Raw genomic sequence first — 26,884 nt, forward strand, 5'->3', positions numbered from 1 at the left:
CCAATGACTATTGTGTCCCACATTTCTTTTTTGCTTGCTGCACTTGTCCGCCCTTGAAAAACATATAAAAGATATGAGGTAAATTAATAATAATATAAGCACCAGTTTCCTACACTGCTAGCTGTTCCAAGAGATAGCAAACATGCTGTTTTATGTGTAATATGTGCAGCACATGAGCATTCACTACTAAACCTATACATGTAAGCAAGGTTGCATTCATATTGTATGCAGTTCTGGCAAATTGACCGCCTGTGTTTATTTGTCCTTGTAAGGCATGATAAAAAGCTGTGTTTCCACACTAATGAACATAGAAAGATATTGTGTACCCATATTTGCATATGAACAAAACTCAGATGACCTAGGATCACATGTATTTGAATAATAAATGTAAAGTTACACTTACCTACTAAATGTCCATAGAGACTGTCATAGTGCTCCAGAATGCCAGTGACAAGAGCCCTATTTTCCTGGTCATTGAAGCGAGGATTACGTGGCTTCTCCACACGTTTTTTCCGAGCAGGTTTAGGGTCAGAGCTTGGCTGGTGCTGACTGGACTCTCCTTCTTCCAATGGAAGAGCCTCCAAAAGCTGGCCACCAGCAAGCACGCCACCACCAGACACCCCATCAGCAACTGCGCCACCAGCAGCACTCCCAGCACCAGCACTCCCACTCCTAGCACCAGCACTCCCACTCCTAGCACCAGCACTCACACTCCTAGCACCAGCACTCACACTCCTAGCACCAGCACTCCCAGCACCAGCACTCCCACTCACAGCAACAGCACTCCCACTCCCAGCACCAGCACTCCCACTCACAGCAACAGCACTCCCACTCCCAACAACAGCACTCCCACTCCCAACAACAGCACTCCCACTCCCAGCAACACCACTCGCAGCACCAGCACTCCCACTCCCAACAACAGCACTCCCACTCCCAGCAACACCACTCGGTGCACCAGCAACATCACTCCCCTGAACAGAACGTTCACTCCGACGCGTACTCGCACGAGTAGCACTCCCACTCCCACCAGCATCACTCTTCCCACGCTTTGCGGGCATACTTCCAGCACTCACAAAAAACAGACAAGAAATGTACAGGCAATCACACGACCCACTTCCACATATAAAACAAGACAAAGATGTAAACAAAACAACAAAGGACAAAGCTCACCCAATACACAACAAGTCTCTCAGTCAATATGCAAATGTTCAATCGTCCAGCTCTGTGCGTCTCTCTCTCTCTCACTCCCAACAACACAGAGAATGATTAGCAGTACACGTTGCCTTTAAATATGGCGCGCAATCAAAAACATGCTTGTTTCGCCTGATTCAGCAAGATTTGTGATTGTGCAACCTAACAGCACCCCGCCACGCACGCCGATACACCTGTGTGTGATCGGCTCATCATCGTGAGAGTGGGCGGATTTGTTTTCTGGTTGATTTTGAATGTATTCGGCACTTACTGCATACGGAGAGGGAAAAACGCCAATAACATGACTAATCGATAAGCTTGCCGATTTCACATAATCGTCGCTTACTGCATGAGGCCCTTAGTCTATTATTTATTCCCTGTGAGCACCACCCTTCCCTTATACTGTTTGGGGTATTAATCCCTCTTCATTCGCTTGAGCAGGGTATATCTGCCAATACTATAATCTGCAGATGATACTTGGTTTATATGTAAATGTTTTAAATTCGCCATGTTATTTTATTTGTGCAATGATAATTGTTGTACATTTAATGTAACCTTGTATCTCATCATAACTCTATGCCCAGGACATACTTGAAAACAATAGATAACTCTCAATGCATGACACATTTTATCATGGTAACACATTTTATAAAGAAATACATTTGAAGGGGAATAATCAATAATTTTGTAGCGTAGAAATTGGCTATCGGGATATTACATTGGTGCTTGTTCTATATTCAGCTTGAAAGACATCCATTACTAAGGCAGGTATCTAATGAGTCTCAAATGTACAACTCCATCATCATGTAATTCTCCAAGTCCAGTTGTTCTGACCACAGGGCATCTTTAATTCTAACAATGACATCAATTGTTGTCAACTGCATAAATGTATGGTTGGTATAGTTAATTAATAAAAAGCATAATTTCATTTACAAACCTGGCTATGCTGAATTCAACATAACGAACATATATCAGGTAAAACGTACTGCTTTCCATCATACAGTAGTTGAGATGGAGCTACTTAGTAAGTAAAGACACCAACTCTAAACAACGACACTGAGTTTGAATCAGGGAAACCATGGTTCAATTCCCAGTGTCAGCTGCTTGTTAACTTGGGTAAGTCACTTTTTCTCCAGGCATCAAAATCATAGATTGTAAGCTCATCTGGGCAGGGACTGTGCCTGTAACATTCCTAGATGTGCACTATACTGTAATTGTAAATCGCTTTGAGTCTCACTGGGAGAAAAGTGCTGTATGAAATAAAGTTATTCTTATATAAACCACAATTGTTTTGTATAAAGAGTTGAGACAGTGTCTAATAGGTACGAAGAACAACATATTGGAAAATAAAACATCTGGCCTACAAGTTCTCTGTTAAATAAATACTAGCATGTATATTGTTTATACCGTGTAATTTCCATAATTGCTGACCCCTTCAGTGTCAACTTATTTTGACCTGGTCAATTCTACAATAAATTGTTTTTTTAAAGGGAATCATAATTTTAATAATGATTTATGCATTGATTGAATAAAAAAATACAGATCAAGAAATATCCATTTGCTGTAGTTTTAGCCAAATCATTTCCACAAGATTTGATTTACTAATGATGACCAAGACATACAACTAAAGGTCATGAGTTGTCAACATGCCAAAGATACGTACATTAGTTCAGGAGTGGAGGCAATCAGGGGGCAGAGAGAGAAGATAGGACAAGGGGCCAGAGAGAGAGATAGACAAGGGGACAGAGAGAGAGACAGACAAGGGGGTACAGAGAGAGAAAGAGACAAGAAATTACAAGGGACAAAGAGCGAAAGACAAGTGGGGTCCTCCGGTGCTAAACCACGCAATTTTTAGCTCGGGGGGGGTGACTAGTTCTCAAGATACTTACTGGTGTCGTTACCAGTGTTTCGTCCGGGGATTTAACCAAGACAGATCATTACTGCCCCTATCATAACTGAACTAAATGCAAATCATTTTTTACACCTTATGTTATGCCTTCAGTAAGTCTTGTTCTTAACCAGGATTGAACTAAGGGAGGACAGAAATATGCAGAATGGGCCATCCTTGGGGAAATGAAGTTATTAGGAGTCCATGACCTGGCATGGACCAGGAGATACATGTCCATTGGCAACCAACAAAGGCAAAACGCAACAAGAGAATATGTCTCACAAAACAGGTACTCAAATTAGAGGGTTGCTTCGAGGAATAACACCCTTTCCCAGGGTTACATGAGAAGAACTGCAGGGAAACAGTAATTAAAGTCATCCAAACTTGATGAGAGAAAAAGCAGCAGTTCCATTCATGGACATTGTAAGCGCATTAGATTCAATAGCAGAAGAACACTTCAATCAAGAAGATCATCATCTCAATGACATCCGTATTACGGCAATTTAGAACATTTACAGATGAAAACAACCCATCCTTTGTTAACAGTAGTTATTTGACTACTCACCTCAAAAAGTAAAATACATTTGTCAGGTATGGAACAGGAAGGTATACCTAATTTCTTTTACACCAAAATTAGTTAAAGTACCTTCATTACCCTGTATGTGATAGTGATGACACCAGGCTGACATACAGTACTTGCTATTTTTAAACTAACCCCATATGTCCCAAGAGGGCTGATTCACACTAAATAATGTGCCGGGTGGATACGCTTGTTGTGACTTGTAACCCCCATTGTGCAAACCCCACTTAATCAGGACAGGTTTTCTTCCTACATCACAAATGTCAAGTAATTCCACTCTTAACTCCTCCTTTTGCTTCATGTAACCACTGCCAAAGTTACTCTTGTAAAATGTTATGTTGATGCTCATCACGTTTCTAATCACTGTCTCAAAGTGTCAATTTGATGGCAAAACTGATGTAGGCCCAAATTTACTCAGCGGCAAATTTCTCAAGACACCTTATGCGGCCATTCAAGTGAAGATGGGTTAGGGCAGGAGTGACCAACTCCAGTCCTCAAGGGCCACCAACAGGTCAGGTTTTAAGAATATTCCTGCTTCAGCACAAGCTCAGTCAAAGACTGATTGAGCTACCTGTGCTGAAACAGATATTATTAAAACCTGGCCTGTTGGCGGCCCTTGAGGACTGGCGTTTTGCCCCCTGCATTAGTTGATCGCTGTATCTAGCACACTAAGACAAATGCTTCATACGTCCATTATTCAACGTAAATAATTCCTTACTGAATACTTCACGCGAGCTAACTCGCATAACCTACATACAGGTGTACAGTGTCACTGAAATACATTTGCAGCACAGAGTTCTGTCTTATTTTCCCGTGTTCCACTTCCATGTATTATACAAAGAAAAATGGTGTACATTTAGGGAGCTATTCAGCAAAAGGAAAATATATGGGAAAAGTCAGTCGCTGATATAAACTTACTCATGACCCTCCTTGGTTTTTGGTATGTCATGATACTGCTGTGGCCAAGCTTAATCTAAAGCTTGCCCGCATTTGTCCCGGCCATTTCAATTTTGGCGCCGGAATTGGCCGCGCGCCAGCCGCATCTCACGGCCACGTGCGGCCGGTTCTCCAATCAGCGCCTAATGGCGCTGAACAATAGAAGCGCCTGCGGCGCTGGAGAGGGGGAAAAAAGCCCGCGTCTTAACACGTTTGAAAATTAACCGCGGAGGCCGCCACTGTGTATTGTACAGTATAATAATATTTTTCTTATATAGCACTGAGAGTGTACGCAGTGCTGCACATAGAATTTTGCAGGCACATTGCAAGCTCTGCGGGGCAGGGAATCAATCTAATTTTGGTGCCTGAGGCACAGGGAGATAAAGTGACTTGCCCAAGGTCACAAGGAGCTGACACAGGGAACTGAGCCAGGTTCCCCTGCCCAGTGTCTTTTCTCACTGAGCCGCTCCTTCTCCATGTTATCTCATTTATATCATTTAAGAGTTACACATTTGATAAAAAGTACTCCAGTGGTACTAATTGATAAAGGTCCTCCAGTGTTACTGGTTGATAAAGGTCCTCCAGTGGTACTGGTTGATAAAAGTCATCCTTCAGTGGTACTGGTTGATAAAGGTACTCCAGTGGTACTGGTTGATAAAGGTACTCCAGTGGTACTGGTTGATAAATGTACTCCAGTGATACTGGTTGATGAAGGTACTCCAGTGGTACTGGTTGATAAATGTACTCCAGTGATACTGGTTGATGAAGGTACTCCAGTGGTACTGGTTGATAAAGGATGTTCAGTGGTACTGTTGATAAAGGTCATCCTTCAGTAGTACTGGTTGATAAAGGTAAGCCTCCAGTGGTACTTGTTGATAAAGGTACTCCAGTGGTACTGGTTGATAAAGGTACTCCAGTGGTACTGGTTGATAAAGGACGTTCAGTGGTACTGGTTGTCAAAAATGCACAGTAATTTTGAAAACATTTACCTACAAAATTGACTTGAGTTAACTCAAGGTAACTATAGTTACTGACTTACTAACTATAGTTAGATGACGTGGTAGTTTTTAAAATGGTGATATTTTATATACCTGTAGCCCCCTGTAAACAGCACAGGCTATACCTATCTCCCTTCTACTGTGGTAAGTCCTGTTAAGATCAGGCACCAGTAATCATAATGGGTTTTCCCCCTTCATAGTCCTGCCCTGAGTGGTAGGTGCAGGCCTGGACTCTGCTGCAGGCGTGAGCAAGAGGGGAGGTTCTGCTGACATCACGAGAGGTGGGGCTAGCTCTATATTTAGCAGCCAACTCCTGTAAGTGACGAGTCTGCCGTGGGTCTGTCTGAGAGAGAGTCCTGCGGATCGGTCCAAGGAGTTGGAGGAGACAGGCGGTCTCCCCTGCGCAGCCGTGAAGGAGCAGAGAGAGGAGTGGAGAGACTCAGCCACTTTGAGTAGAGCTGATAGAATTATAGACCTGGTGGACCAATGCCCCTCACCCCCTGCCTGGGGTGATGGGGAGAATCCAATCCCACCGCGAGGATAACCTCAGAGGTGGGCCGCGGGGTATTGAAACCCCAGCCCAGACCATCCTGTCGGAGGAGAGACTTGGAGGGAAGGAGAGGAGGAATTATCTGTGTGGAGGAGAGCGGAGCAATTAGCAAGGCTTTGCTGTTGTTGTTGCAGCTGCTGGACGCCACTATATTTGGGAGTCGCTGATCTGCCAATAAAGAGACTATCCTTTGTACCAAAGACTGTGTTAGTTGGAAGCTATTACCCTGGGACTGAAGGGGTTTTTCTATACAGGTCCTGTGTGCCATATTCCTGGGAGTATAGAAGATGGAGGCGCTGCACCACTAAGAGATCATGGAGGCTACCACCCCAGAATCCCGGTCCTGGCTCCCCAATAACATCGCGGGAAGCTCAGGCCCTCCTGTTCCTCACAGGTATGCACCACCACGACGCATGTAATCTGCCCTCATGCACCCTAGACACCACCATAGTGTCTGGGGGGGAGAAGCAGGGTTACATTTGGAGGCGCTGCTGAGAGATAGGTCAGAACAGGACCGGCTTATAGCAAGGCGGAACGGTATGAGTGAGATGCACTCTCCATGCAAGAAGGATGGGCGCAATTGCATATGCCGAGGGTAGTCAGGGGAGCGCAGACTCTCGCACAGTACACCTTGGGCACCCATAGGAGGTAGCGTAGGAAGGGTGAATAGTTAGAGCTGACCGAGTCCCTTGAGGCAGGTAGCGTGAGGCAACTGGGGGGGGTCAGCCTGTTAACCAGTCCAGGGACCATGGCCCAGGGCCTGCGCTATGAGTGGCCAAAAGTAGGAGATGCCCGTACCTAGAAGAGAGGTACCCTAGCTATCACCCACACACACGCACCACAGAGCACTTGCATGGTAGACATCGAGTACAGTGCATGGAGGAGAGGAGTTCCGCTAAGCCTGGGGTAAAAGCCACCTCAATTTAGTGAGAAACAGAATGCAGAGCACACAGTTGGAAGTCAGTCAGTGTTTAGGTACGAGATACCCGTTAGACACTGAGGATAGGGCACATGGACATTTGGAGGACTCATCCAAGATGGCGTCCGTCCCTACATGTGCTCCACGGAGCAAGAAAAGTGATCTAAAATGGCGGTTCCCACCAAGCCTGGAGCAAGCACGTGCGTCGTGCATAGAGACTATAAGGAGAATGTGGCTGGAAATGTGTAATAATCTGGCGCCAAACCCGGATTCTTTGCACGGGGAGCGGAGCGGCGCGAAAGCCGAAAGCCCACCCATCTGTGCCGTGACTGGTCAGAAAGCCAGGCCACGTCACGCTGAAGAAGAAAAGATCCCACCTTTGGATTCCACCAGAGGGAGGAGCACAATTAGAGCCAATCAGGAGAGTCCTCCCCAGCGAAGGGAGGGACCGGAAGCCTGAGCGAAGAGCTTCACTTTTGTCTGGCAACAGAGAAGAGCGCGACCGCAGTGGAGGTACCAAAGCGAGACTACTTTGTACCTATACCCACTGGTTGTATCGCCGAAGAACCAGGTGACTCCCTAGCGGAGGAACCGATCGTGATTTCCTCAGAGGAAGAGGTTGGCGTGATATCGGTGGCGATGCGCCTACCGGCGAGCCACCTCAAAGGCATCAAGAGAGAGCAGACAAGTCCAGACACCATCCGATGGTGAGCGATGGTGCAGCCGGAGGCCCATAAGAGTCCCACCGCAGTGGTGACTCCCAGTGCGGCGGAAATGGAGACGGAGACTGAGACGATCCTAGAAGAGCCCGATGTCATCAATAAGCAGCGGAGCGGTAAGGAGACTCCACCACCCCCTTACTCCCGCCAGGCGCAGACCGCAACCCCGGCGATCAAGAAAGAGAGGCTTGAGGCCTACTTGTTCGACCGTGTACCGGATGCTCCGCCACCGCCCCTGCAGGTCCTCGACGCACGTCCGGTGCGTGACCACGGAGCGGGTGGAGATTCTGCGGGCGATCCTGATTACCTCGTTTACGGTTCCACTGGAAAGAGAAGGCCTGGAGGGGTGTTCTCCTCTCGAAGCATAGACTCAGCCATTGCCCTGGCTACCCTACAGAGTCGAGGCCCCTCCGGAGAAGTCAGAAGTATGGCGGAGAGTGCCTCTAAGAAAATGTTCATTGGGTGTGGTATCACCCGCTTGCTGGACAATGATATGGACGTTCCCCCAGCCCCGGCCCATAGCTCCACTGCCCCGTCCACTGCCCCTGCCCTGTCACAAGTGGTGCCACCGGGATAAGTTATGTAAATACCCCAAATACTCCAATGACTTGCGGGATTGGGAGTTGAGTGATGAAGGGTCTGATGGGGAGATACCGTATTCAAGTGTTATACCTGTGCCTAACCCTGTGCCGTTTTCTCCTGCAGCTAGAGGGAGGGCCCGTGGGTCTCACACTCTAGTAGAGGCTGGGTCTACCAGCAAAGTGGTGCACAAAATAAACCCTACTTCGTATTATAATGCCATGGGGAGGAGAGATTGCTCGCTGATGCGGGTACGTACTGATGCGGATACGTCCGGTGTATCATCTCAGGTAGAGTCTGATGTAGACCGCACTAGTGATTCCGCAGAGTACGAACACCGTGACAAATGGTGGGTGCCTTTGTTCACCGGATACCACGAGGGGATGGACCGTACACGGTTCTTATTAATTAAGAATAATGTAGTAGACCATTGGTGGGCGGCTGGTTCTTTTACTCCGCAGGAGGTGGAGGATGAGTTAGATCACTGGTTCCGGGAGATAGAACAGAAACTTGTTGTGCCTCGAGGCCCCAGTGTTTTGTACGATGAAGTAGCTCCAGAAGAGCCTGTATTTTGGGTACTGCCGAGCAGGGCAGGGCACCGCAAACTCACCAAACTAAGTCGAGCTGACCGGGCCATAGTCGTTAGATACCGGCAGTCCCACGGGTATGAGTATCCTTATGTGCCTGAGCCCATGATGAGGGAAATTGAAGAGAACCGAGACAGTTGGCTCAATACCTTCGGATCAAGTTCGGTCAGGGAGGGAATCATAATGAGGATAAGATTAGCGAATTAGTACGCATATGGAGCATAGGTAGATGTATCTACATGCACGGTGTTACATACAGGCCTGAGCATGGGCCGGTCCAATCGTTCGCTGTGACCGTCACGGATCATAATGGACGGCGGGTAAGAAAGCCTGACCCAAAGCATTATCTGTAGGGTTCTCCATGTTGGGAGTACTCTGTTGTACTTGTACTGAACTACCTCATTATGCCATGTATTATGACAATGTTTATGTGTGCTGTTTCCCAGGTGGTTCGCCGCAGGATGGGTCTGCTAAAATTAGGTCCAAGTGGGGACCATTGGATTCCACCATAGGGAGAGTGTAGCCCCCTGTAAACAGCACAGACTATACCTATCTCCCTTCTACTGTGGTAAGTCCTGTTAAGATCAGGCACCAGTAATCATCATGGGTTTTCCCCCTTCATAGCCCTGCCCTGAGTGGTAGGTGCAGGCCTGGACTCTGCTGCAGGCGTGAGCAAGAGGGGAGGTTCTGCTGAAATCACGAAAGGTGGGGCTAGCTCTATATTTAGCAGCCAACTCCTGTAAGTGACGAGTCTGCCGTGGGTCTGTCTGAGAGAGAGTCCTGCGGATCGGTCCAAGGAGTTGGAGGAGACAGGCGGTCTCACCTGTGCAGCCGTGGAGGAGCAGAGAGAGGAGTGGAGAGACTCAGCCACTTTGAGTAGAGCTGATAGCATTATAGACCTGGTGGACCAATGCCCCTCATCCCCCTGCCTGGGGTGATGCGGAGAATCCAATCCCCAACGCAAGGATAACCTCGGAGGTGGGCCGCGGGGTATTGAAACCCCAGCCCAGACCATCCTGTCAGAGGAGAGACTTGGAGGGAAGGAGAGGAGGAATTATCTGTGTGGAGGAGAGCGGAGCAATTAGCAAGGCTTTGCTGTTGTTGTTGCGGCTGCTGGACGCCACTACATTTGGGAGTCGCTGATCTGCCAATAAAGAGACTATCCTTTGTACCAAAGACTGTGTGTGAGTTGGAAGCTATTACCCTGGGACCGAAGGGGTTCTTCTATACAGGTCCTGTCCCATATTCCTGGGAGTATAGAAGATGGAGGCGCTGCACCACTAAGAGATCATGGAGGCTACCACCCCAGAAGCCTGGTCCTGGCTCCCCAATAACATCGCGGGAAGCTCAGGCCCTCCTGTTACTCACAGGTATGCACCACCACGACGCACGTAATCTGCCCTCATGCACCCTAGACACCACCGCAGAGTCGGGGGGGGGGGGAGCAGGGTTACATACCATTGCCTGGCTTTAAACTTTTGACCCAGAGAAACACTCGTGGGGAAAAGTTCCACATCAACAAGGTGCAGAAATGGGAGGATAGGATAAAAATGAAGAGGATTACACACATATCTGTGAGAACCGTTGGAGTGCAAACCCCTTCTTGTTCTGCCCATTATTTCCATTAGCGCTCCATGCAAACGTTGCTAGTGTAAATGTACCAGATTAGTATGCTTAATGTGTTCTAATAACTGTGGAGGCCCCAAAAACGTCATCACTAGCCAGTCTTGGGAGAAAATAAACTTTGGGTTTATCATAAGGGATTAGAACACAGATAACACAGATTGTTGGATTTACAATCAGGGAAAGATACATAAAAGGGGCAAAAGTACTAAAAAAACAAACTAGTCCTCCCAGGATGCTGGCTCAGCTAAGTGATCCTGGACTCTTTTAGTCCTTTGTGAGGGCTGAAGTTGAGCTTTAAAACAGTCCATGAAATACCCCCTGTCCTTGGATACCTCCCCAGCAGTTCACCAGAACAAAGTACAGATTGCTGGTAGCCTCCTGGCTACACCATTGGGAGAAAAGTGATATATCAAACAAAGTTATTATATTATTATATATACAGTATACAAAGATAGACATGGCAAGTTTTGAAATGCATCTTCTTCAAACTAAGAGGAAGTTTATGGAAATGAATACCTTGGTGAAATGCATGTGCTTAAAAGCTTATAAATATATATTCCTGCAGCTGTTTTTTTAGCTCTGAAACTCTGAGCTATTCAAATGTTAGATAAGTATGGCGTATTCATTTCTTAGTACACAGAATAGGGGCCTTTCAGTAACTGCCTCACAATATCAGTTTGCTGTTTTTTACTGTAATAGTTTTATGCCGAATCTTTGCTGAGACAAGCTCTGACATTTCAGGGATTTTATGAATATGGGATAATATTGTCCATTGTATTTGGGATATGAATGGGGGATTTTATGTAAAATAGCTTCTGTGCACAATTCCATCGCTGACAGTTTCAAATTACAAAGCCTTTTCAGCTAAGCCATTATATTTTTATGAACCAAAACAGGGACAAATAGGGGCAGTTACTAAGCGATGCTAAGCTTTAAGACACAAAATAGTCATTTGCTCTTACAGGTAAATCATTACTAGAGCTATGGAGAAAGGAATGGTTTCTATTGCAAATCTTGAGGCAGAAATTTGTACTGCTAAACTTTTTTCCTCCAGTGGTACTGGTTGATAAAGGTCCTCCAGTGGTACTGGTTGATAAAAGTACTCCAGTGGTACTGATTGATAAAGGTCCTCCAGTGGTACTGGTTGATGAAGGTCCTCCAGTATTTCTGGTTGTTAAAGGTCCGCCAGTGGTACTGGTTGATAAAAGTACTCCAGTGGTACTGGTTGATAAAAGTAATCAAGTAGTACTGGTTGATAAAGGTCCTCCAGTGGTACTGGTTGATAAAAGTACTCCAGTAGTACAGGTTGATAAAGGTCATGCTTCTGTGGTACTGGTTGATAAAAGTACTCCAGTAGTACTGGTTGATAAAGGTCCTCCAGTGGTACTGGTTGATAAAGGTCATGCTTCAGTGGCACTGGTTGATAAAGGTCAGCCTCCAGTGGTACTGGTTGATAAAGTTCAGCCTCCAGTGGTACTGGTTGATAAAGGTACTCCAGTGGTGTTACGATTGTGCTCGCCACAAACCGGGACCGGACCGCGGGGCTGAGGTGGGGTTATATAATTACCGACCTTAGTCCGTGCAGACTGATCCGAAGTGCGCAGTTTGTAGTCGTACGTAGCAGGGTCAGGAGTGGAGAAGGCAGCATCGTCGTTATTCAAGCAGGAGTTCGGCAACAGGTAGTCAGGAGTTCCCTGCTTCAGCTTAGGAGCGTGAGCGCGGGAGTGGCCTCTGTGCGAGGAGTGGGCTCGGCCCATGACGCCGGTCTCAGGAGGGGGAGACAGCAGGCTGGCCGAAGTACACCGCAGGGCAGCATCGGGGAACACCTGCGCTTCAGCACAGAAGTCCAAAGCAGGCCTCTGCGTGGAGAATAGAAGCAGGCCTCAGGAAACAAAGGGTAACCTCTACTAGGGGAGAATGCAGCTTGTACCAGGAACCAATGCTGGCTAAACACTGCTTCAGCACAGGAGTCAGGAACAGGCCTCTCTGTGGAACTAGCAGCAGGCCTCCAGATACTCAGGAACTAGAGATGAGAACTAGAGAGGTTAGTACACAAGGAGACAAGCCAGGCGGCTTATGGCAGAGACAGTAACGTCCAGAAAAGGATTATGCTCGGCTCTGATTCAGAGCCAAATCCCAACATATAAAGGGCGGAGATCCAATCACAAGGGGAGGGTGTGTGAGCATTCCTCCAATGATGGAGCACAGGGCAGAACCTGCAATGAGAGGCAGCACATGTGCCATTGATTGCCAGAGGAATCCTTTGTAACTGCAGAGGTCTGCAAGGCTAGAATCAAAGCCAGGTGCGGATTCCTTACAAGTGGTACTGGTTGATAAAGGACGTCCAGTGGTAATGGTTGATAAATGTACTCCAGGGGTACTGGTTGATAAAGGACGTCCAGTGGTACTGGTTGTCAAAAATGCACAGTAATTTTGAATACATTTACCTACAAAATTGACTTGAGTTAACTCAAGGTAACTATAGTTACTGACTTACTAACTATAGTTAGATGACGTGGTAGTTTTTAAAATGGTGATATTTTATATACCATTGCCTGTCTTTAAACTTTTGACCCAGAGAAACACTCGTGGGGAAACGTTCCACATCAACAAGGTGTAGAAATGGGAGGATAGGATAAAAATGAAGAGGATTACACACATATCTGTGAGAACCGTTGGAGTGCAAACTCATTCTTGTTCTGCCCATTATTTCCGTTAGCGCTCCATGCAAACGTTGCTAGTGTAAATGTTCCAGATTAGTATGCTTAATGTGTTCTAATAACTGTGGAGGCCCCAAAAACGTTATCACTAGCCAGTCTTGGGAGAAAATAAACTTTGGGTTTATCATAAGGGATTAGAACACAGATAACACAGATTGTTGGATTTACAATCAGGGAAAGATACATAAAAGGGGCAAAAGTACTAAAGAACAAACTAGTCCTCCAGGATGCTGGCTCAGCTAAGTGATCTTGGGCTCTTTTAGTCCTTTGTGAGGGCTGAAGTTGAGCTATGAACAGTCCATGAAATACCCCCTGTCCTTGGATACCTCCCCAGCAGTTCACCAGAACAAAGTACAGATTGCTGGTAGCCTCCTGGCCACTCCTTGCCTTTTGAAGATGGGGCCTCTATCTCCCGATTCGTAATGCCTCAGTATGCACTGGATCCCTCACAGGGATTCAAAGGGGAGATGTAGCTAACATCCTCCTTGGCTGCAGTGCTCGGATTGTTCCCTGGGCATCTCTCCCTGTTAGGACTCGCCCCCAACGATCCAGTACCAAGAGCAGGCTCCTCCCCCAAGCTCATGGTGTCCGCAGGCAGAGGATCTATCCCTGAGAGCTCTCTGCCACTCTCAGCCTCTCCTGCCCTGCAGTGGTGAGACGTTAGTCACCCATGAATCTGTGGGACACTGTAGTGGCCAAGCATTTGTAGATATCCCCCTTCTTTTTCTCGCCTTCTTATTAACCTTGGGAAAGGTGTTTAGCATTTTAGTTTTTCATTTCTTGTTGTCCGGTGTCAATGCTTCACATTCGTAGCCTTCTGAAGCTACTTCTCTTTTTCGCTTACTGTACATGAGGTACCATTCTTCCTCACTGGAAGAACTTGCCTCAACTTCCTTCAACTTTCTCGGCTGCTGCCTGTGTGTGGAATTTGCGGTCTTTAGGGGTAGCAGTGTTTTTTCTCCCCACCATTTTTTTATCGTCTGAATCCGAGCTGTCGACATTGCTGTCACTTTTGGTGCCTGAGGCTCATTCTTCACATCCACTCTCTCACTAAGTCCTGCCGTCTCCACTTCTGAAATATTGCTAGGACACGCCTTTTTCTCACTCATGACGCAACTAAAATCCTAATTCACTCAGTCATCCTGTCCTGCCATCAATACTGTAACCTTCTCCTAGTTGGCAATCCTCTCGTCCACCTGTCCCAACTCCAATCCATCCAAAATGCTGCTGCCAGACTCATCTACATTCACCGCTCCACATATGCTGTGCTCCTATGCAAAATAGTACCTACCCTGGCTTCCCATATCCTCTACAATCAAATGTAAAACCCTAGTTCGGATCTACTATGCTCTGAACCACACTGCCCCCCCCCCCTTACATCTCAGTCCTCATTCCCAAATATATCCCTAAACGCACAGTGGGTTCTTCCCATGACATCCGCTAAACAATGATAATAATAATAATAATAAGTGCCTATATGTCTTGGCTGCACCCAGCGAATGGGACAATAAAAGTTAGTTTTAGGGGGCTATTCATTAAACTGCGATTGTGTAGTTTCCGTGTGATAGCTCCATGATCCTCACATTCGCAGTTTAATGGATAACCCCCTTGATGCCGTTGTTGTATTTATAAGGCACTTCTGTAACATTTGTTTTGGCTGTTGCCATCAGTGAAATTAATTTAGCAGTATTAAAAAAAAATTAAAAAAATGTACAGGGCTTTCTGTATATTGAAAATATATCCTTTCCGTTTTAAGGTGACAGAACTGAAATATCCATTCCGCATCCTCATTCCATCCACTTCCCGTCTTTACATCTCTTACCTCCCTATTCAGCATCTGGACGTGCATCTTGTTCAGTGTGCCTTACCTCGCATCTCACCATATTGACAAGGGGCCTTAGTTCTTCCTAAATTAGAACAAATCAGTGTTTTTTCACTAATAATCATCTGAGGTAACCTAGGTATGCAAAGCCCTCTGTACATGTGCCCTAACATGGCCTAATAATGTACAGGTGTGGGTGTGTTGTGTTTTTGTATTGACGTATTTGTTATTCCAGGTATGGAATGGTCAATGATAGTGGTGGCCAACTCCAGTCCTCAAGGGCCCCCAACAAGCCAGGTGTTAAGGATATCCCTGCTTCAGCACAGGGGGCCACTGAGCCACTGATTGAGCCCCTTGTGCTGAAGCAGGGATACCCCTAATACCTGACCCGTTGGTGGACCTGGAGGACTGGAGTTGACCACCCCTGGTCTATTAAATTCTGCCCCTATTATTCCCACTAACGCTCCCTCTCTCCGGGCGCTCTGCTAATCAGTATGTTCACATTCCATGTTTCCTTTCTACGCCCCGCAATGTTCCTCCCAGACTTTTATATTCTTCTGCATTCTTCCCTCCTTGGAACCTCTGCCGGGCTGGCAGCACAAGGGTTAAAACCAAGTCACCTCCCATAATGGTCATTTATTTAAAGCTACTAATCTGTGTGTTCACGTCAGTTATAATACTGTACAGGGCGTTAGGTTATATACATGCTCACAAAAATGTTACGAATGTCATTTTTCTAGCCACAATTAGATTTGCGGTGTGTAAATAGTAATTCTAATGATTAATCTCCATCAATCCATCTCCATGATTTATATGATGTATATCAGCTTTCTTAGCACAGTGCTGCAGATGAGCAAGGCAGCAAGATGTTTCAACTTTTCTCTGTGAAATCCAGCAGGCACAAAACCTGTTACTTGCTTTTTTTCATTTTCTGTCTCAGCTCTACAACTGAGTCATTCTGATGACTGTGGCTCCTGGGTGTACAGTGTTTCTGCAGAGGGCTGCATTATTTCTCAGTTAATCGGTCAATGTTAGTCTCTGCTAATGCAGATGTGATTTCGTTTAGTGTCGTTTTGTAGACACCTGCTTAAAACCATCAATAAGGCTTGAACTATGCATAAATCTGAAGAGTGAAAGCGTTTAGCTCATTCACATGACCCTCCTGTTTGATTTCTTCTAGGCCTCTGCAGCAGATATGGAGAAAATAAGGTAAGTGTCAGTTTATTTACATTTGAAGATACTATATGCTGCATTTCAGAGCACCCTGCGTGCAGCAGACAATTTAGACAAACATATTTACTGGGGTGATTTGCACAAAACGCTACATTGCATTACAGCTGAACTGTAGAATTTAAAGACCAAGGGGAATGGAAATGAATGTGTTGTTTTTGCTTTTAATTCTGCTCTGCAGACAAGCTTCCTCCACACAGATTTTCTTGCAGGAGAAATCCTTTCAATTCTGCATTGTATATTGTGACACTAAATATATTTAGCCTCCTTCCATTCTGTTTCAAACCACGTTCTGTTTGATTTTATTGTAAAACAAAGAGCAACAGCATGCTAAACCTGAAGAATCCTGACTTTAAACATCTGATTGTGTGGTCTGTGTGCTCCTGGTGCTGTGTTGCTGGCATATGTTGTCTGTTTTGTATTCTGGAGAGCAGCATCTATATGTCTCTTTGTGTGCAACTGTGTCATATTGTACTGTAACAGTTTGAGGTTTCTTAGCATTCTGTACTGTTGTCCTTTACTCATTTGTCGATTTCAGGGCATTGCCGAGTAAATCGGTTTTCAGGGTACTGCTTCTCTGCTTCTAATTACCTTATAAACAGACACTGTTGAATTTGTATCTATTCAAGACATGCATGGCAAGCTTTCACAATGCACCATTTATTTACATCATCTCACAAATGACTGGGATTTCCTAGGTGACTTAGAAATGTGCCATTATATTTCCTTAATCCAACTTCTTTAGGGTATGAAGGACTGACATAAATGGTGAAAACCCAGAACCCATTTATAAAGCAGAGCATTTAATGCAGATCTCCTGTTCAGTGTGTTGGTTATGCAGTTTGTAACACCAAACACATATAAGTACACTGCTATTTACAAAAAAAGGGTGTAGTGACAGAAAATAGATAAAGGCTTTGCAATCTTTTAATGAAACGTCAGACAGTGCATTTTCTGAATGGTAAAGCAAACACAGCTGAGCTCATTGAAGATCACTACACAGTTGTGAATTCAGGGATAACAGTCCCAATTGACCATTGCTTTGCATTGTTTGTGCACATTCATGACCACAACGATACTGTGGTTTCCTATGTTATGTTCAATCACAGAGATTTTTCCTCTATTTTTTTTTATTATGTTGTCATTTTTTTCTTCCCATATTCTCCTCTCTCTCTCTCAACATAAAGTGAATACTTTAAGAAATGAAACGGAAACAAATACAAATTCACATTTCAGAATGTTTATGTTTAGATTTAATTGGATTTGTAAGATTGACCAACAAGTCAAACCTTTATCATCCAGGACGATTATCAGATGCTTAACATCTGGGTGTAACAATCTGTTTTCTTAGCAATCCTTTCTTTTATATATTTTTTATTTAAAATGTTCCTTAAACATGACCAAATATAAACCTCAGAAAGTAAAAAAAACAAAAAAACACAGACGATTGTATCACAAGCAAATGTACGTTTACAGCACCTTTTTTGTATCTAGCAATAAAAAAAAAGAACACAGTAACTTCCAACTTAAAAGTATTAAATTAGCACTTTATTTACAATAATATGCCTTCATTTTAATTATTGGGCTTCAGAACATCTCAAAATCAAATAATTAAAACACCGAAGTAAATTGTTACACAGAGTAATGATTGAGGAAATTAGTACTTTTGAAGCAGTTTGCCCTATTTTTTCTAATAACACCCTTTTCACTTGATAAATACACCAATCAAATGTGTACAATATACTGTATTCTTTTGGTCATGCGTCACCTTAGCATAATACTCAAATATTGACAAGATACTGTGTTTCTTATTCTTCTCATTGTAACAGAGGCCACCTTATCATGAGCTTCTGATGTAGAACTGATAGCTTTCTGCTGCTCACATTCTCACTTCTTTTAGTTTATTTAGAATGTAATCTCAATTCAACAGTGAACAGGAAGTAGTATCCTGTGACTCCAGCACATCATAGGGAACATACTTGAGGTTGTTACAGGCAGGTGTGGTGTTATCTATATGGTGTTAGTCACTGAGCAAAACTAAGTGAACTGATGAAGATGATATTTTTTGATGTCATCATATCTTTACAATGCAATGATCCAGGATCATAAAGGGCACTACATTAGGGTTGGAAGGAGACGTCTTCAAAGGCTTCAACATCATTTAATTATCGCAACAGCTAGCATGTTTTCTATTATAGTTTGGGGGTGGAGTGGGGGTTGACAATATTATACTGAGCTTACTAGACAGAATTTATGCCATCTAGAAAAACAAAAGGAGATACTGGCGCACAGCCAAGAGTGGGTTCCAAACAAATTGAGTTTAAAAAATATCCTTTATTAATCCATCTAAAAAGGTGGAGGTAAACACCCTCCTACGCGTTTCGTGTTAAAAAACACTTTATCACTTTATTGCGTGTTTTTTTAACACGAAACGCGTAGGTGGGTGTTTACCTCCACCTTTTTAGATGGATTAATAAAGGATATTTTTTAAACTCAATTTGTTTGGGACCCACTCTTGGCTGTGCGCCAGTATTTCTTTTTGTTTTTCTAGACCAGCATCTCTACATTGGGCTGTATGCCTGTCAGGACTTCAGATCAAGGGGTTTCTGTGAGTACTTTTCTTATTATTTGAGAGTACCTATTATGAGTCCAGGAACCATCCCAATGAGGGTTTGGTTGGCGTTTTTCAAGCCACATACCTTACCCTTCAGGGATTATTGGTCCATCTGGGGAGTTTACTACATTTATCAGTCTATCTACCCCCCTAACCAGTCCTGCTTATCTGTTTATTATATCTACATACTGATGGGATTCAGCGCTGAAGCGCCTTTTGTAACTGGAATTTTAGAATTTATGCCATGACTGAAGTCACCTCAGTCTATCGTACATATACTATACAGTATTGTATAAATTATTAAAATGTAAAGGACCATTTAGCAACACTTTAACTAGTAGCAGTAGCAAACCAGGCACAATAGGTCATGGTAAATAAAGAAAATGACAAAAACCATGCAAGCTACAGTAAAGATAACAAACCAATGAGTGCAGGTATGTGTTTTCTGAAGGTAATTCAAACGTACTTTACTTAATTGTCATATATACAATAATCATGAGTAATGACTGTGCCATGACAATTCCTGAGTGTCACTAAGTGCTATTTGTTTATACTGGTAACATTTAAAGTGGGGGATTAGTTATGACTTTTAGTCAATAATTACACATTTAGAAATCGCTCCACCCCATATTTAGGACTCATGTGCTTCTAGCCTTTATTTCTCCAAAGCCCAAACCTTTTTATTCTGCCTATTCCACTGAGACTGGCCCTCCATCCAAACACATGCAGCTTGTTGAGAACTACTGCCTTCAGGCTTCTCCCATTCTCGTCCCTCACGTTCTGCTATAGGCTGTCTCTGCTCCGTTTGTGTCTACATCAGCAGTGCTCAACTACAGTCCTCAAGACTCGCCAACCAGTCAGGTTATAGGATATCCCAGCTTCAGCACAGGTGGCTCAAAGACTGAGCCACTGATAAAGCCTCCTTTGCCGAATCTGGGATATCCTTAAAACCTGACCTGTTGGGGCGTCTTGAGGACTAGGGTTGAGCACCATTGGTCTACATCACTCCCATGTCTCAAACAGTTTTCACTTTTGGCTTCCTACGTGTGGAAATCCCTGCTCCCCACAATTGCCAGTTCCCTTTCCAAATGTGGGGGGGGGGGGGGGGGAGGGGCTGTCAGTGCGCTGGAAGTCTGAGTACAGCTGCCAGATGGGCCTCTCTTTCTTGCGGGTCCCTGCATGAAATTGGGTCTAACCAAAGGTTGGGCCCAACTTCTGCATCTGCGCGTGGGACCGGTGCAGTACCAGAGGCCCCCCCCCCCCAAAGTGTGTGTACTTTGGGGATAGTCTTTGTAGGGGGTATTGTAGGGGTAGTGTGTGTGTGTCTGTATATTGTGGGGATATTGTGTGTGTGTGTGTGTGTGTGTGTGTATGTATTGTGGGGGTATTGTGTGTGTGTGTGTGTGTGTGTGTGTGTGTGTGTGTGTGTGTGTGTGTGTGTGTGTGTGTGTGTGTGTGTGTGTGTGTGTGTGTGTGTGTGTGTGTGGTGTGTGTGTGTGTGTATTGTAGGAGTATTTTATGTGTGTGTGTGTGCATTCTGGGGTTATTTTGTGTCTTTGTATTGTGGAAGTAATTTGGTTGTGTATGTATTTGTGTGTACTGTGGGGGTATTTTGTGTGTGTATGTATTGTGTGGGTATTTTGTGTGTGTGTGTGAATTTATCATTGGGGTATTCTGTGTGTATTGTGGGGGCATGGTGTATGGGGGGGTTGTGGGAGTATTATGTATGTGTGTTTTTTTTGTTGGTGTATTGTGTATGTCGGGGTATTGTTTTAGTAGCTTGGGATAATTTAATTGATCAGAAGTAGCTTTCCTTACAGTAGGGTCGGAGACCCCTGTCCTATTGTATTCTGTAACTCACCCATTATCCAATTTAGTTTGTAAACTTTATATGGCAGAGACTCGCTAATTCCCATGACTTAAATTACGGTTTAAAGCGTAACTTTTTATTGTATCTGCGTGTACTGTCTTTATTATAACTCTGTAAAGCCCTGCATACATTGGTGATGCTATATAAATAAACATAAATACATATATTTAATTCCCTTTTCATACACTCAAGGAGAAGGGATGAGAGGAACATTTAAAAAAAACTGACTGATTTTACCATTTAACAAGACTATCCAAAGGATGCCAAACAAATCTGAACACTGGCTTTACCTCAGAGCATTAATATGTTACTGTAATAGTATCGGGGTGGATATATATATATATGGATATAAAAAAAAATATATAGATATATATAGATATATATAGATATATATAGATATATATAAATGAATAGACAATACTGTTCTGTGGCTAACGAAATTCTTTTATTTGTGCGAGCTTTCGAGATCCACTGATCTCTTCTTCCGGCGATGTTACAATAGATAAAGCAAAAAAGGTTTTTAATTTAAAACAGTGTATCCTGGAATGTATCTGACTGAAGCTTATCCCTCCCCCATATGCAGTATGCCATTTATGACTTAAGGCAGGGGTGCGCAAACGTTTGCAGCTGTGCCCCCCATCCCCCCTGCCTGATGCCCCTGGTGCTCGCGCCCCCCTTACCTAATTTCCCGCTGTCAAATGACGCCGCGGGGTCATGAACATCACGTGATCCCGCTGCGTCATTTGACACTGCGTTGCCATGGCGATGCGTCAACAGCCGTCTGAATCTTGGTAAGTAATAGATTGCAGGGGCCTCACGCGTTCCCCGGCATTTAATTTAAATGCCTTGGGGGAGAGCGCGGGGCCTCTGCAACCGCCCGCACCCCCCTAGAAAAATCTCCCCCCCCTGGGGGGCGTGACCCCCAGTTTGCGCACCCCTGACTCAAGGTGTTAAATGGTCCATGAATGTTAGTGATGTAAGAGTATGTGTGTGTGTGTATGTGTATGTGTGTGTAAGTAACATACATACACACACACACATACTCTTACATAACTAACATTCAGGGACCATTTAACACCTTGAGTCAGGGGTGCGCAAACTGGGGGTCACCCCCCCCCAGGGGGAGCGCAAGATTCTTCAGGGGAGGCGCGGGTGGTTGCAGGGGCCCTGCGCTCTTCCCCCAAGGCATTTAAATTATTGTGTGAGGCCTCTGCAACTTCACTTACCTTCTCTTCGACGACGCGTTGCCATGGCAACACGGCGTCACGTGACCCTGCGGAGCTGAAGAGAAGGTAAGGGAGGGGGGTCGCGAGCAGGGAGGGAAGCAGATGGGGGGGTGGGGAGGGGGGGCGAGTAGAAAAGATTTCGCACCGCTGCGCTTAAGTCATAAATCGCATACTGCTCAGGGGGGAGGGATAGGCTTCAGTCACAGATACATTCCAAGATGCACTGTTTGTATATAACAATTTAGCATTTTGTTCCATGTTTATATTTAATATATGTAAAGCCGTTCTTTACAATACACACTGTAAGTGTAAGGCTTGTTCTTAAGTGGCTGAATGCAGAAGGGATGTGTAATAATGTATACCCTGCTCATTATATAACTGTATTTGTAAACATGTATTATTTGTCTTAACTCTGTGCCCAGGACATACCTGAAAATGAGAGGTAACTCTCACTGTATTACTTCCTGGTAAAATATTTTATAAATAAATAAATAAATAAATAATGCTTGCGCAGTGTTTAACTATGACAAGTATTACAAATGTTTCGAGCTTACCAAATAAATGCTGGAATTACAAAGCGCCTCTCTAGCACAGCACTTACGGAAAGAGGAGAACACTCTGTCAAACTGCTGAAACAATGTATGTATTAAAGAGGCAATTCAAGCAGTCTGGAGACCCCCTGCTTCAAACCTGTATTAAAAAATGAAAAAAGAAGAAAAATGAAAAAAAAAACCTCTCGGATTGCTTCTTTAAGATTATGTTTTAGTGTTTGTGTGTCAAGATTGTAATGCTAATAAGATGTACAAACTTTCAGAAAATGTGCATTATATGTACAAAGTCTTCATACATGATGCATCATTTGTTGTTTTAAATGCGTTCGGACGCATTGTGCCATGTTGAAACCCCGATTATTACAATATAAATGAAAACATAAAAAATACACATAATTCTAACTAGTGTTAGTAAATATAACTTATTACTGTAATATCATTTATAATAGCCACGCTGTGAAAAGAATACATTTTTTAAGCTACAGTATATAAGGAAAGATCTGTGCCCCATGAAATACAGACATTTTAGGGTTTATGCGAGGTTGAACATGGCTGACGATTCTGACGCACTTTCTACTTATTTTGGCATAGAAACATTCTTTTTTTTAGTACACACCATTGGCATTGTAATGCCAAGCTCAGACCAGTTCTGGGTCCCAGGATTGGGACATTTCAGGTTAGTAGATAGGTGCACACAAGCGCAATTTAGAATGAGATTTCCATGAACATGCTCAGAAAAAGCCGTTTGTGATGCTTAGTACAATGTGTTTCCATGGAACCTTCAAAATAAGTACTATCCTATAAAGGGCTATAGTCACTAAATTCTTCAAATTATCTCACCCGGTAAAAAAAGAAAAGAAAGAAAAGAATACATGCATTTTTTTTTTAGGAACAGTCCAAGCGCGGCATTTAAAAAGAAAATGGAGGTCTGGAGCAGGGGGTCTCCGGAGTGAAACCGCATTAATTTCAACCCTGAGGACCCCTGCTTCCCAAGATACTTCGCTTCCCGAGATACTTACCTCGGAAGTGGGTGCGGGTAGCAGCTCCGGCTGCCGGGGTTCTCGTAATGGGGCTTTAAATGTCCCGCGGACCAATAGGAAGCATGACGTCATCCGACGCGGCTTCCTATTGGCCCGCGTGACCGGGATATTTAAACTGAAGAGAGATACCAGCAGCACCTTCTGAGGTTAGTATATCTGGAATCAGAAATGAATGCAGTTCAGCTCCGGAGACCCCTTGTTTCCAACCTATTTTTGTTTTTTTAAACGCCGGGCTTTGACTGTTGCTTAAACTCACAAATATCGGATGCGTCACTAACATTTTGATCGTCATACAATCTGCTCGATAATTGTAAAAAAAAAATGGCGTTAAATAATGTGGAGTTTAAAATGCAGTTAAAGTGACGTTGAAATCTCCCTTGAAGAGGGAATGTAAAAGGATTACCTTGAAAACCCTGTCACATGTATCTTGTCGAGTGTGAATACAATATTATTATAGTCTCTGGGGCTTGTGGGGTGGGTTCTATTTGGATATAACCACGTCTCACATTGCTCCACGTTTGCTTTACCTCTTGTATGGAGGAACACTTAGAAGACACAATAATACATAGTACTGTACATCTCATGGGAAGCATGTCAGTCTGGCGTGGTCATTACTATTCCTTGGACGCCATTGTGGTTTGTTTTGGTCTACAAGAAACTAGTTACTGGTTCAGCTTTCTTTTTTAAGGCTGGTAAATGAATGCTATTAAGTACATTTTGGGGAGTGCTTGTAACAGGGGGGCTCAACTCAAAGTCTTTGAGACCCCCCCAACGGGTCAGGTTTTAAGGATATCCCAGTTTCAGCACAGGTGGCTCAATCAGTGACTCAGTCAAAGACTAACCCACACTGATTGAGCCACCAGTGCTGAAGTTGGGATATCCTTGAAACCTGACCTGTTAGGGGGTTCTTGAGGACTGGAGTTGAGCCCCCCCCCCTGGCTTACAACGTTGTTATATTAGTCTTTCGGGATATTTAGCAATGTTGCATTCTCTAATGAGATAAATTAGTGGCAAATACTGTGTTAGTAAAATATATACAGTGCCGCTATGGCTGCATTTACTATTACGCACAGCAATGATATAGAACACTTGTGAGCCCGTTCACAGGTCTGAGACAGGTCCCCAGACTTGCCTTATCCCATAATTACACTGCATATGGTGCTTCCACTAGAGCAAAGGTTTCTGGGTAATGCCATGTAAATGGGTATTCAATGTGTCACTTTTTGCTTCTTACCCACTTTAACATGGATCCCTGTAAGCTTATGCCACGTTAGAGTGGACACCAACCCAAAAGTGCTCATTTGCATGTCATTACCCAGAATCCTTTGTTGCAGTCGAAGCACGGTATGCTGGGCGATTTATGGAGTTCGGCAGGTTTGTTGACCTGTCTTAGACATTTCAACGTGCTCATTATTGTTCTTTATCTGTGCTGCATGGTGGAGGGTTGTTGCACTTCTAAGGTTCAGATACTGATTAAAATGACATGACAGCAGAAATATATTCAAGTCGAATTCAACCTTTTTTGTGGTAAAGTTTGCATTTTGCACTATATACAAGCCAATGTTGGCTATAAAAAAAAGTCCCATCTTGCTGACAACTTTCATCACAGCTACCACAGATTTCAGAATAAGTTTCTATACATCGACATTTTTAGTATTGCATTAAAAACACATTGAAAGCCAATGATAAATTAAGATAGCGTTGTTAAGTTAATATCAGTTCTTTGTGTTTCTCAAGCATAAGTAACCTGAATGAATAAATACAATAAAAAAACACAAACAGAGGAACTAAAAGGCGAGATCAGACAGCCAGTGGACATTGTGCTACTTGCTTTCTCAAGAGGAATTAAATTGTTTTGCTACCGTATATATGCCTTCCCAAAAGGGAAATCAACAAAACGAGGGCTAATGTGGTGGAAATAAAACTATGACTACAAGAATTGTAGTTTCATTCAAACTACAAATCCCATTGGAAGCCATTGTTGCTTCATTCAGAAAACTTGTATTATTCATGTTGTAATTTGAACCTATTATTTTTATTGCCATTATAATGGAAAAAAAATAGACTATTTTTAAATCGACACATTTTGTCCTTGAGTAGCCAAACAATTTAGCATGTGTAACCCTTTGGGTGCCCGAGGATGTAGCCACTACATCCGGAGTGGCCAACTCCAGTGCTCAAGTGTCCCCAGGTCAGGTTTTAAGGATATCCCTGCTTCAGCATAGATGGCTCAGAGTCAACGACTGAGCCACTCATTGAGCCACCTGTGCTGAAGCAGGGATATCCTTAAAACCTGACCTGTTGGTGTCCCTTGACTGGAGTGGGCCACTCCTGCACTAAAGGAATTTACTCTGGAGGCTCTCAATGTAAGAAGACAAAACTCGGACTGATTATTCTATTATTCAGAGCAATACATTTCCAGCAAGGGTTTGGACTTCGAACTTTGGTTTGCTGCCTACATGTTCGCATACACCTTTTACACAAATAACATTTTCTATTCTGTCGTGATTAGGAAAAGATGTTGACAAATAATATATTGCACACTACGGGGGACAAGGTTATCAGGATAGAATATTTTCCTCCAACACTCCCCGCACCATTCCCCCTGCTCAAGGATCCTTTACCCCCAACAACCTCAAGGGCAAGGTCAACACAATAGTCGCTTGGCCTACTTCTACTAAATTTACACTGGTCACAGCAAAAAATTGAATTGAGTTTCCTATAGTGGGGGCAATATTTTTGTTCTCAGCACTGAAAAGACCAAACATCTTTTGTGAAGCACTATATAAATAAAAAATATACTTTCATGCAAACCTTGTTTTCCTCTTAAGCACTCAAGGTTTGATGACATCAGCCTAGCTAACCAAACAAAATGAGGCCCAGTCACCATGAGCAGGAAGTTGCGTGCTTAAATGTCCCTGATCTTCGCATTTCATATAATGTATTCTTTTCAAACCTTTTTTCCTCGAATCCGGTTAAAAAGAGAATCATATCACAGTCTAATCTTATGAATTGAAAGTGCTTTTTCTTCTCTAGTGAATATAAATTTATAAAAATGTTTTACCAGGAAGTAATACATTGAGCGTTACCTCTCGTTTTCAAGTAAGTAATGGGCACAGAGTTATGATGACAGTACATGGTTATCTTAAATGAACAGAGGTTATATATTGTATTTACAGACATTTCACGGACAGTTACAGACAATATATGTTATGGGCGTATGTAACAGTTACAGACA

At 43.8% G+C, this 26,884-nt stretch overlaps 1 protein-coding gene across 3 annotated transcripts in view; it reads left to right on the top strand.

The window, feature by feature from the left end:
- Positions 1-26,884, top strand: part of BEGAIN (brain enriched guanylate kinase associated) — a 124,850-nt gene that overhangs the window by 13,159 nt on the left and 84,807 nt on the right. For all 3 annotated transcript variants that reach the window (XM_075615067.1, XM_075615068.1, XM_075615069.1), the window contains exon 2: positions 16,296-16,324. In XM_075615067.1, coding sequence (XP_075471182.1) covers positions 16,296-16,324 — 29 coding nt within the window. The remainder of the gene's footprint in view (positions 1-16,295; positions 16,325-26,884) is intronic.

This window comes from Ascaphus truei, chromosome 9 (assembly GCF_040206685.1).
Source record: "Ascaphus truei isolate aAscTru1 chromosome 9, aAscTru1.hap1, whole genome shotgun sequence".
Taxonomy (NCBI): Eukaryota; Metazoa; Chordata; class Amphibia; order Anura; family Ascaphidae; genus Ascaphus; species Ascaphus truei.